Consider the following 12,806-nt stretch of genomic DNA (forward strand, 5'->3'; position numbering starts at 1 on the left):
AGGAATCATTAAGCAAGAAATAATAATCTACTGACTATCTGTATAATCTGTGTATTTTAAAAGCAATGCATGTGGGGGTTAGGCAGTAGTGCAGTGGGTTGAGCGCACATGGCGCAAAGCTCAGGGACCGGCGTAAGGATCCCAGTTCGAGCCCCGGCTCCCCACCTGCAGGGGAGTCGCTTCAAGGGTGGTGAAGCAAATCTGCAGGTGTCTGTCTTTCTCGCTCCCTCTCTGTCTTCCCCTCCTCTCTCAATTTCTCTTTGTCCTATCCAACAACGAACGACATCAAAAACGACAATAATAACCACTGCAAGGCTACAATAAGGGCAACAAAGGGGGAGGAGCAATGCATGTTTCCTGCATTTGCATGAGAAAAAGTAATCTGTTCTAGTTACACTGAGGTGTCAGTTCTTCACATTTTGAGTCCACAGGAAGTGAACATGAACAGCAGTGAAGTACTTCTGCTGATGACAGATAAGGAGTGGGGGGCTAGGCCGGCTGGGTCGGGCCGGGCCGTGAAACTCACCTCTGAGAGCGTGCTTCTGTGCACGTCTGCTAGTGGCCAGGAGTGACAGCAAGGCACTGGCAGCAACCCTCTTCAGGACGTCTTTGGAGGACTTCCCTTCATAGCTCTGTGAAGGAAACATATCAGACTGACTTTGTGAGGGGAAGAGCTCCGTTTGGAGCGCAGCTGCGGTGAACTGTATAGGGGCTGTATTTCAAAGGCACTGCTAGGTCTTGACTGTTTGATAGTCTCTGAAACCTGAGGAGTTGTGAGGATTTGAGAATGCTCTGTATGGAGAAAGACTGTTAAAAAAGAAAAAGAAGAGAGAAAGGAAGAATGAAAGAAAGAAAGAAAGAAAGAAAGAAAGAAAGAAAGAAAGAAAGAAAGGAAGAAAGAAAGGAAGGAAGGAAGGAAGGAATAAATAAATAAATTACAGTGTGGAAATGCTCAACGATCTATCTTCCAAGACTCAGCATTTGAGAAAGCAGATGTATTTAGTCTATAGACATAATCTTGTCTGATCTGGGAAGCATGGGGGCCTGGTTACACTTAGATGGAAGAAAAAGAAAATAGCTATACTTAGTATCAGCACATAACATGTTCAGACATTTGTACTTGAAACTCAAATTCAATGGAGAAAATGTATTCGTGAATGTAATTTTTTATAAAGGGGCCTTCAGATTCAACAAGGGCATCACATTTCTCCTTCTCTCCTTAAAACACACTCCCCTCTCACCATCTCCACCCTGTACACCCCTGTCCCTCAGGTGGTTTCTTTCCATTTTGTTCAGTTTCATCGTAATTTATTTGCGGATGACTGTTTTCCAGAAAAATACTTCATTTTTACCCTTTTTAGCTAAGCTGAAAATCACTTTAAATGTTAAAAATAACATTTCAGTATCTGTTCTTTATACGTGTGAATGTTTTGAGTTAGAAGTCATGACCGGAGGAACTTTGAATATATATGTAGCAGAGGGAAAAGGCGGCAGCCTAAGCTCTAGTAAAGTGAATGTGGCTCAAGTACTTTTAAAGTAAACACCAGGTATCACACAATGTGAGACTTGGTGTAGGGAAATTGTGAGGACATGGCTGAGCATGGTGTGGGACCTCCTATTGAAAGATGGGGGCCTGGGTGGCATGACCTCCCTATTAGTCTCTCTACCTGAGATGGGGCATGGAGGAAAACGACCAGCAGGAAATGTCCCCTCTGTCAGTCTCCCTGCCTCACAAAGACTCTGCACGCAGCCCATTTCCTTGTTCCAAAACCAGTTGGTTTGTTTACTCAGAGGTTAATAGAAGTCCATCTTCTTTGATTACATATGATCCATATATCATTGTTCTGCTCCGTCAAACAGTAACTAGGAGCATTCTCCTTACTCCTCCACCCCCTCCGGTACTTTTAATCTTACATGATCTATCTTCTCTCTGCCCTTAAGACCCCTCTCTGTCTGCTGGTTAGCAATAACCCTATTTTCCTCATTCCTTTGATCAACTAAACCCCTTGCTCAACATTTGCTAGGAATGCTCTCACCTTTTCCCAACCCCTTACCTCTCTTTGCCCCTTTTTCCCCAAACCATATATGGAATGGATAACTTACTTCCCCCTACAACCCCTTATAAACCCTGTTTTGCGGTTGCATAAACGGATTGTCCATCAGATAAGTCCCCGGGTCATCTCTTGCTGCAGCACTAGCACCTGACACCAAGTCAGTCCCGTACGCTCATCCCTGCTGCCTTGGAACAGTCTCCTAGGCCACTGCATCTGGTGCGCAGAAAGGCAGGCAAGCCGGGAGTCTGTGCCCGAGAAGAGGCCTCCTCACAGGAAGGACGGCAATTTGGTATATGAGAAGCCACTGTTCTACCTCACAGATGACTCACACTGTAGTGAGTGTGGGATCAACTAACAGTCAACCCAAATCCCAGTGCTCTTTTGCCTGGAAAGAGTTTGCTGGACTCATGGCCTGCGGAGGCCCTCACACCCTGCGTGTCAGTTGCTTCTTCAGGCCGGAGACCCTGACTTCCTCATCCCGCTTCATGCTCCCCCCACCCCCACCCCTGCCCACCAGACTTCACTGTGGCCTGTTCCCTTCATGATGTTTGGTGTTGTTGAAAAAAAACCTACCAGGTCTCCTACAGAATGCCCCATATCCTGGATTTGTCAACTTGCTGCCTTCTGGTATATATATATATTTTTTTAACTTTTTTTTTTCATTGCCACCAGGTTTATTGCTGAGCTCAGTGCCAGCACTACAAATCCACCATTCCTGATGACCTCCCTTTTTCTGCATTTTTTTTTCTACTTTATTTCAGGACAGAGAGAAACTGAGAGGGGAGGCAGAGAGGAAAAGAAAAAGATAGACACCTACAGACCTGCTTCAGCACATCTGAAGCATCCCCCCTGCAGGTGGAGAGCAGGGACTTGAACCAGGGTTCTTATGCATGGTGATAGGTGTGCTTAGCTGGGTGGGCCACAGCCTGACCCCTCCTTGTGGTAAGTTTAATAATGTGATTGATGTGTCCTCTCATCTCTGTGTTTCCTTATTTTCTGGGTGTTTTTATTCTAAAAGGCTTGATGAGATTCAGGTGGAATTCCATGAGGCACAAATCTCACTGGCACAAGCTTTGGTACTATGGTATGTCTGTCCATCTCTGTCTCTCTTTCTATCTAAAAAAAAAAAGTCAGTTCTAAATGGTGAAGCCCTAGCAATGACAGAAAAAAATAATCTAGAAGTTCCTTGTTTGAATTATGTATGCTAAATATAATTTAAATTTGTAATGTTCTTCTTCCTGGCAATTGTCACAATGATCCAGCTTTATAATGTCATTATTGAAACTAAACTTAAAGAAGTTTGATTTGATATAAGATGCAGTGCAGCACAGGCACTCAGAGGAGACTCCACTTGTTTCCTGATGGGTTTGTGCTCGGCAACATGGCACCGGCAGAAACCACAGAGGGGGCAGTCCCAGCCCTGACCACCAGGTGTCGGAGTCCACCCTAGATGCCTCCCCAGGGTAGCTGCTAAGCTGGACTGTTCAGGCTCATGCTGACTATGGCCATGAAAACCAGGTAGGAAGTACTGCTGGATGATGAGTCTTTCCGGGAGCGTCATTATCCTGAACTATGAGAATCCACGTTTTGTCTGTAAACTAAATCCTCACCATTAATAGGAAAGCTGCTCTCAGTATACACACGCTTATCAAACCTGCATGTGTTAATGCTCTGAGGAAAAACAAATTGATTTTATTGAAAAAATGCTAGTCACCTAGTTACAACAGTGAAAGGGGGGGGAAATTAAGACTTCTAGGAACAAAGTTGTATGTGCAGATGTGTCTTTCAGTCCCTCCTAAAATCCCACAATGTAGAAACAGGATACACACAGACAGAGACAGAGACAGACAGACAGACACACACACACACACACACACACACACACACACACACACACACACACTGTTTAGGAACAAAAAAAGCTAATGGCTGAATGGCAAATATATCAGCAGGCTTGACTCTGAATTCTACTCATTCAGTGAACTGCCAGCAGCCAAGGCAATTCAGCACCGGGTACCCTGGAAGTGAGAGCGAGATTGTCTGAAAGCCCTCTGTGAGGCAGTGAGACGGCCAGACCCTGCGCACCACCCCCTCGTCTTCTGCCACCAGCTCTTCCTCCCCAGCCCCTGCAAATCCTGCAAGTTCAGTCTTGGGAGGGATTCTGACATAGGCATGTGTACACAAGATAACCGAGGTGACTAGAGGCCTGCCAAATTAGCAACCAAAATAGGGGGAAAGTAAGGAAAGAGTTCAGGGAGGAAGAAGAAGAGATCCGTTTCCAGCACGTGTCCTCTCTGATAGACAGCGGTGAAGCAGCCACTTAAAAACAGTCTCCGCCAAACTTGAGATGTAGCTGCCCCGAAATAAATGATCAGGAAGATGGAGAGCTTTGGAGGCAATGGAAACAGTGATTATATAACTTGGTCCTCTTGTTTTGCATTTGAAGAAATTGTTCTAAGAGGCTAAGTGACCTGTCTAGGATGACGCATCCCATATTTTCAGAACACAGTTTTATAGAGAGGTTTAACGTATATATATTTGAAGAGCATCAATTTAAAAATAATACTTTCTGATAGTCTAAGTGTTCTTATCTACACTGCTTCACGTTAACACCAGTACAACCAACCTACACAGCTGTGCCACGAGAGATGCCTATCAGTGACTACAGTGTGCGGAAGTTTGATGTAGTCTAGCTACATATTTTATCACCAGGTAAAGCCAATAAAACAGTCGATCACTTAATTATCTCACTAATAAACATGCTGCCTTCTGCGAGGCCTGCATGGATTTTCTCAGTAGTGTAACAGCTGTGATTTCATTTTTTTCTTTCCTTCCAGATGAATGGGGAGGGACCTCAGTTCGAGCCCCCCACCCTCGGGGGGGCTGCTTCATAAGCGGTGAAGTAGGTCTGCAGGTGTTTATCTTTCCCCCTCTCCCCTCTCAATTTTTCTCGGTCCTATTCCACAACAATAACAGCAACACCAACAGCAATGGGAAAAAAATGGCTGCCAGTAGTGCAAGGACCTAGCCCCAGCAATAACCCTGGAGGCAAATTAATAATAATAATAATAATGTGAAAAATAAGTAAATAAAGAGCGGGGAGAGAAGACCACAGCACTGAAGCTTTCGTTGATTCTGTACGGGCTGGGCTGGAAGCTGGGTAGCGCCCACGGCAAAGCAGTGTACTTACTACCCACGTGAGCTCTTTTGCCAGACCTTTGTTCCTTTCTTTTGCTTCTTTTGTCTTCAGCTTGCCTGCGTCCACCTATTAAATGCTGTGCAGTCATACCCCGCTGTCTACATAAGCAGGAAAAGCCTAGCTTCCTAGGAAACAGGGTTTAAATGACTGGCTCGTGTTTACACACCCATATAGAATACTTCCTGGCCTTAGTGACTCAGGATGATGAATGGAGAGGACACTGAGCGAGTCGAGTCGGTAGGAACAGCTGAGATGCCCTCAAGGCCCCAGGAAACCCCAATTTTCTTGTCCAAGGAGTTAGCAGCCAAACAACATGCACAGGAAATTTTATAATGAACGATAACAAGATGTGAGGGGAGGGGAGGGGAGAGGGAACAACTTAAAATAAGCCACTTCCGGGGGGGCCGGGCAGTAGCGCACATGGCACGGACTGCAAGGACCCCGGTTTGAGCCCCTGGCTCCCTACCTGCAGGGGGGCTGCTTCACAGGCGGTGAAGCAGGTCTGCAGGCGTCTCTCTTTCTCTCCTCTTCTCTGGCTTCCTCTCCTCTCTCCATTTCTCTCTGTCCTATCCAACAACAACTACAATAACAATAACAACCACAACAAGGGCAACAAAATGGGAAAAATGGCCTCCAGGAGCAGTGGATTTACAGTGCAGGCACCGAGCCCCAGAGATAACCCTGGAGGCAAAAAAAAAAAAAAAAAAAAAGCCACTCCCAGTGTTCCAACAAGAACACATCCATTCTGAGTCCAGGCGCACAGGTCCATGGAACACAGCACCACTAGGAGCAAGAGAAGGAGGTGGGACACAGCAGAGCCTGGGCCTGCTCTGCTGGGGCCTCCAGATGCCACCAGTGCCTGGAGGCTGGGCTGCAGGCCCCTTGAACTCGACCTGCCCAAGGTTCCCGGAGGGTGTGGGTGCCCTGACCTGCCACATGGCCTGGCAATTCCTCCCCTAGGTTTCTACTGCAAGAACATAAAACTATCTGTCCAGAGAGATCTAGGTTCATCTATGGTCACAGTAGCACTAATGGTCCCAACCTGGGGAGGAAACATGTCCAAGGACAGACGGATGGATAAGGAATTATGTTCTATGCACACAATGGGATATGACTCTGCTGTGAGAGAAATGATGAAATGCCTGCTTTGTGTACGTCTTGGATGGAACCTGAAGGGACTGTGTCAAGTAAAATAAGCCGGCAAGGTGAATGCTAGATGATCTCACCTGTTGGAAATGGGTGATTAGTGATGCCTTTTTCTTGTCAGAGCCAATAAGCAGAGAGGGGCGGGGCCATGGGGGGTCACTGTACTATGAGCATAGGGCATAACAAGAAGAGGGGACTGTAGTAACTCTGAAAAGCTACTCAGGAGGCCATGAGTGGAAGCAGACTCTCAGGATCCTCTGGCTGAGGAAGCGGGTTCTCTGGGAAGTTGAGTGCTGGGGAGCAGACTTGTGACAGGAGCTGACTCATGGCGTGTGGCTGCTATTAGACTCGTGCTTTCACTCTTTTTCAGTCACCAGGTTCCATATGCTACCATGATGCCAATTGGACTTCCCTGGACAGACGACCCCACCCATGTGTGCTGGAACCCCACTTCCTCAGAGCCCTGCCCCACTAGGGAAAGAGAGAGACAGGCTGGGAGTATGGATCGACCTGTCAACGCCTATATTCAGTGAGGAAGCAATTACCGAAGCCAGACGTCCCACCTTCTGCATCCCACAATGACCCTGGGTCCATACTCCCAGAGGGATAAAGAATAGGAAAGCTATCAGGGGAGGGGATGGGATACGGAGTTCTGGTGGTAGGAACTGTACCCCTCTTATCCTACAGACGGTCTTGTCAGTATTTCCATTTTATAAATAAATAATGATTTAAAAAAAAAAAGCAACTCCTGCCCTGGTGCCTGTTCTGGTGTGATGTGGTTTTATTCATTGGCCCTAAGGTCTGAGTGACAAGCAGCTGCCTTGGCTTCTGAGAACCTAACAAAACTGTGTTTTGTTTTGTTTTATTTTGTTTTGTTTTGTTTTGTTTTGTTTTGTTTTGTTTTGTTTTTTCTATCTGAAATGGCTGGAGGATTTTTTTTTTATTTGTTTTGTTTTGTTTTTTCTTATCACTCTCAGGTGGGAACTTAGGAAACAAAGAAGGGGAAATATAGGGTGGAACCATACTTAATGATGGTCTATTGCAGCAGGCTCAAGGGCTCTAAGGGGAACTGGGGAGAGGGGAGGCTGCATGATGGAGGAAGGTAACAAGTTGGTATAACGTGCAGCTTTAGGAACACTTGTAGTCCCTTTTTTGTTGTTAATTTCTTCTTTTTTTTTTTTTTTGCCTCCAGGGTTATCACTGGGGCTCGGTGCCTGCACTATGAATCCACTGTTCCTGGAAGCTATTTTTCCCATTTTGTTGCCCTTGTTGTAGTTGTTATTGTTATTGTAGCTGTTGTTGGATAGGACAGAGAGAAATCGAGAGAGAAGGAGAAGACAGAGATGGGGAGAGAAAGACAGACACCTGCAGACCTGCTTCACCACTTGTGAAGTGACCCCCCCCTACCCCGCCACAGGTGGGGAGCCGGGGGCTCGAACGGGGATCCTTATGCCGGTCCTTGCACTTTGTGCCATGTGCGCTTAACCCACTGCGCTACTGCCCGGCCCCCTTGTTAATTGCTAACAATACATCAGTGATTTAGGACTGTTCGTGGATGAATGAAATTGCAAAAACAAAACAAACAAAGAAAAAAAAAAAAACAAGAGTACTGGGTGATATCTACAGTAGATGGGCTTCTATGATTTCAATGGGCCTGGTAAGAGGAACATTCAGTGCTTTTTAGTGCAAATGACTGAAAAAATTTTTTTACAGGCCCAAGGATGACAGTCACATCACTGAAACACTAAAGGAAGTTCTGATAAACCAGGGCTTCACGAACCTGGAGAATTGCTTCATTCAGCCGCTCTGCAGCCTTCTGGTGCTCCCGGGCTTCATCCAAAAGGGAAGCGATCGTCACCCCGCGGCCCAGATGCGGCTTCTCCTTGTCCTGCAGACGCCCTTTCGCTTCCTCGGTCAGGAGGATGGACAGGAACTGCAGGCTGGCGGTGTACAGGGCAGGGCGGGTGGCAGAGAGGTCCGCACACTGGCAGAACAGGTCTGCAAGAATTGTACGTATCAGTGCTAGGAAACACCTTCAGAATTACAGAAGTGAATCAGATCCATTCAGGTTTCTCTCTGTCTCTATGTCTCTCTCTCTTTTCTTTACCACCAGGGTTATCACTGGGGCTTGGTGCCTACATGACTCCACTGCTCCTGGCTACCACATCTTTTTTTTTTTCTCCCTCCTTTTGTTCCTTCTAGATGCAGGGTGAGAAACAGAAAGAGATAGAGAGAGGGAGAAATGGAGATAGAAAGACAGACAGACAAAGAGGAGGAGACACTGTGGCACCATTCCGCCACTCGCAAAGCTTCTCCCTTGCGGGCACTCCCACATGGCGGCCAAGGATCGGAGCCCGGGTCATCCTGTATGGGAAGGTGTGCACGCGACTGGTTGAGTCACCTCTTGGCCCCGACTTTTTTTTTTTTTTTTTTTTTTTTTTTTTTACTTTCCAATGAAGCAAAGCCACAAATCGTTCAAGGGTCATAAGTATGATTCTGGGGTTAAAAAGGAATTTCCCAATGCTGGTATTTTGAGGACATACTGAATAATCATGAGAAATATTTGATTTACATTTTATGTGACCTATGTAAATTAATATTGTCTGAGAGAGAGCTCTAGAGAACAAATACTTGCTCGCTAAGACTCCAAGAAAGAAAATCATATAGATGTTGAGTACTGATCCCTCGGTCTATTAGCTATAATGTCTCCAAAGTAGGGAGCCTTTTGATTTTTATCTTGGTGCTACCCTCACACGAGACGGCTGATGTAACGATATCTGCTCTGTGGAGACGGACACCTGGGAGTCATGATTGAATTTCCACTGTCAAACAACTCGATGGCACACAGGACTTAGAGCAAGATCTGTTTAGTATGCGGCGCCAGTGGGATGTAGGAACAAAGGTTTCACAGTCGCTCCAGCAGAGAACAAGAGTGTTATGAACTGATTTGCAAACATAACACAGACTGCAAAGAACAGGCAAGTCAACTCAAAAGAATCTACACGGAATCCGGCGTGATTAATTTCCTGTTGTGAGCACTGATTTAACTGAATCAGAAGAACAGCCGACGTGCTGCATTACTTGTATTAATTTGAGTCGCACCTGTTCACTTTCTTGGCTTTGGACCTGTATTTGTGTAGGACTTGAACCATAAGCTTCTGCCTAGGTATAGGCTCATAGAAATTCTTCCCCTCTTTTCATTTAATTTTTTTTAATTATTATTATTTAATTTTGATAGGACTGAGGAGTTGAGAGGGGGAGGAGAAAGACAGAGAGAGGGGAAAGAGACACCTGCAGCACTGCTTCTCTGCTCACGTGTCGCTTCCCCCACAGGCAGGGGCTGGAGGTGTGAACCCGGGTCCTTGTACAAGGGACTGTGCAACTCTAATGGGTGAGCCACCAGCAGACCGTGGCTCTTACAAAGTCTTATGCTCTTAAGTAACATCAGATAAATAACTGGCCGTAGGGGAGTTTCACAAGATTGCGATGGTCTCTGAATGGCATGTGAATATAAGTCATGCTTGAGGAAAGGCTTACAGATCAGTCCATTATTAGTTATGCTCCCATTAACATGATCTCTTTTAAAAGACAAGTCTACTGCTATGAGAGATGGGGGAAAGAGAAAGAGCATAGCTCAGTTCTGGCGTATGGTGGTGCTTCGGGTCGAAACTAGGGGCTCAGACGTGCAAGTTTTATGTTTTCAGGGTAAACTGTCACCCGGGTTATTAACATTATTGTCAGCAAATCTAAGTTTCTGTAGTTTAGTCAATTGTTAATTTGTATCATGATCACATAAAATGGCATTTTCAAGAAGGATTCTGAACTTAATGTCTTTCCCACTGCAGTGGGAAGTGGTGTCATGTCAAGAGGCTTGATCAGAGGTCAGTAAATTTCCTTCTCTGCAGTGGATCAAGCAGATTTGTACTTCCTGCTCTCAGTGTCACAGTTACTCCATTCTGCCTTGTAGAATGGAAGCAGCTGTTGGCAGCACAGCCAGGATCTTGGGGCTGTGCTCTGCTACGTTCTCTTTTACTCAGCCAGCTGGCGGAGGTGGCCCTCAGGAGGCCCACGAAGCATCTAGTGCTGTTACTAGCGGCTCAGCCAGTAATGGAGCCGTCACCCTGAGGACTCACAAGGAGAGTCTCAGTCAGATTCTTTCAGGTTTTCTCTCTGTAACGAGACATCGATCTCCAGACAGACACTATTCCTGTGGGACAAACAGACCACTGATGTCAACCTCAACCCAGGAAAGCAGTGACCTTTTATTTCTTTTAATTAACTTTATTGGCCGGTAGCCAGCCCCCTCCCATCTCCCATCCTCCCGTATCTCCAAACTCAGTGGCTAGTCACCTAACTCAAGTTGGACGTGCTAAGATCGACCCAGTCTGGAAAAGAGAAATTTCCCACGAGTGGTCATCCCACTTCCGGTTATCTTGTCCATCTCCAAAAATCTCTCCCTTTACACTGTCTGAACTGGAAGATGCTTTGAAGAGGGTTAAACCGGGAACAGCTGCTGTCTATGATAACATCACCCCAGAATTCATTCTTAACCTGGGTCCCGCAGCAAAGAAGTGGCTCGCTTCATTCCTGTCCCATATCGTGGAATCTGAGTCTATGCCCAAAGTTTGGCGTGGTGCGAAGATTATAGCAGTTTTGAAACCAAAGAAAGACCCAACACTGGCCGCCAGCTATAGACCAATTTCTCTCCTTTCCGTGTGTTACAAACCCCTTGAGAGGCTGCTTCTGTCACGTATTTCTCGTCTTACAGAGAAATTCCTATCACCCGCCCAAGCTGGTTTCCGCCCAGGAAGATCTACCTGCGAACAAGCCCTGGCCCTCTCAACTTACATTGAAAATGGATTCCAGAAGAATTTAAAGACGGGTGCTATCTTTGTTGATCTCACAGCAGCCCATGACACAGTCTGGCACCATGGTCTCCTAGTCAAGATCTCAAGATGCCTGCCTCCATGGGTGGCCAACACTATATCGTTTCTTCTCCAAAACAGAAGATTCCGGGTGCATCTGGGTGACAAGTCTAGCAGATGGAGACTTGTCTCAAGTGGCCTCCCCCAGGGCTCTGTTCTGGCTCCTACGCTACTTAATATATACATCAATGACCTCCCAGAAACTTCTTCAAGGAAGTTCATCTACGCCGATGACATCTGCTGTGCAACTCAGGCATCCAAGTTCGACATCCTTGAGGAAACACTCACAAAAGACATGTCTCTGATATCTGATTACTGTACAAAATGGCGACTAATCCCTAGCACTGCAAAAACGGTATCATCTGTTTTCCATCTACACCATGCCTCGGCCTCGCGTGAGCTTAATGTGCAGCTTGGCGGTACGAGAATCCGGCATGAAGCCCAGCCAGTCTATCTTGGCGTTACTCTCGATCACACTCTGTCATTTCACAAACATCTCATAAAAACTGCAGCAAAGGTGGGCGCGAGGAATAACATCATTGCAAGACTGGCCAGCTCCTCATGGGGCGCGAGCGCTTCCACACTGTGATCATCCTCTCTGGCATTCTGCTATTCCACTGCAGAATACTGTGCCCCAGTATGGTTCCATAGCCCCTGTGTCCACTTGGTCGATTCCAAATTATATTCCTCCATGAGGATAATTTCTGGAACCATCCGTTTCACCCCGGTCCCATGGCTGCCAGTTCTTAGCAACATCGTCCCACCAGATATTCGTCGGGATGCGGCATCATCTAAGTTCATTTCCCACGTCTACGCTCGACCGGACCTGCCAATATACGCGGATATCTTCTCCCACCCTGTCCAATGCTTGACGTCTCGTCACCCAATCTGGTCCCCTACGCCTACACTGAACTTCTCTGTTCCAGACTCTTGGAAACAGAGTTGGCAGTCAGCTGAGGTAAAGAACAAACACCTCATCACAGACCCCTGCAAGCGTCAACCCGGCTTTGACCTAGCACGTTATGATTGGGCCCTCCTCAATAGCTATCGAACAGGCCATGGCCGGTGCGTTGCTATGTTCCATCGCTGGGGAGCCAGAGATGACCCAAACTGCCCCTGCGGCTACAGACAGACTATGACCCACATAGTCAACGACTGCCACCTCTCCAGATTCAAAGGAGGTCTCGAAACTTTACATCAGGCTCAACCTGACGCTGTTGACTGGCTACGGAAGAAGGGCAAACGCTAGAAGAAGAATTGGATAGAGACAGCAAGAAATAGAGAGGGAAGGGAGTGGTAGAAAGGGAGAGAGACAAGAGAGATACCTGCATCCCTGCTTCACCACTCGTGAAGCTTTCCCCCTGCAGGCGGGGAGCTGGGGGCTCGAACCTGGGTCTTTGGGCCCTGTAATGTGTTCGCTCAACCAGGTGCGCCACCACCCGGCCCTAGTGACTTTGCTTCTTATAAATCATGCACTTCTCC

The 12,806-nt window shown here is 46.7% G+C and overlaps 1 protein-coding gene across 2 annotated transcripts in view; it reads right to left on the reverse strand.

Annotated features, from left to right (window-relative positions):
- Nucleotides 1-12,806, reverse strand: part of RTTN (rotatin) — a 137,719-nt gene that overhangs the window by 19,820 nt on the left and 105,093 nt on the right. For both annotated transcript variants that reach the window (XM_060174034.1, XM_016188531.2), the window contains exons 40-41: nt 8,180-8,397; nt 527-632 (exon numbers count right to left, since the gene is read on the reverse strand). In XM_060174034.1, the coding sequence (XP_060030017.1) occupies nt 527-632; nt 8,180-8,397 (324 nt within the window). The remainder of the gene's footprint in view (nt 1-526; nt 633-8,179; nt 8,398-12,806) is intronic.

Source organism: Erinaceus europaeus, chromosome 15 (genome assembly GCF_950295315.1).
Source record: "Erinaceus europaeus chromosome 15, mEriEur2.1, whole genome shotgun sequence".
Lineage (NCBI taxonomy): Eukaryota > Metazoa > Chordata > Mammalia > Eulipotyphla > Erinaceidae > Erinaceus > Erinaceus europaeus.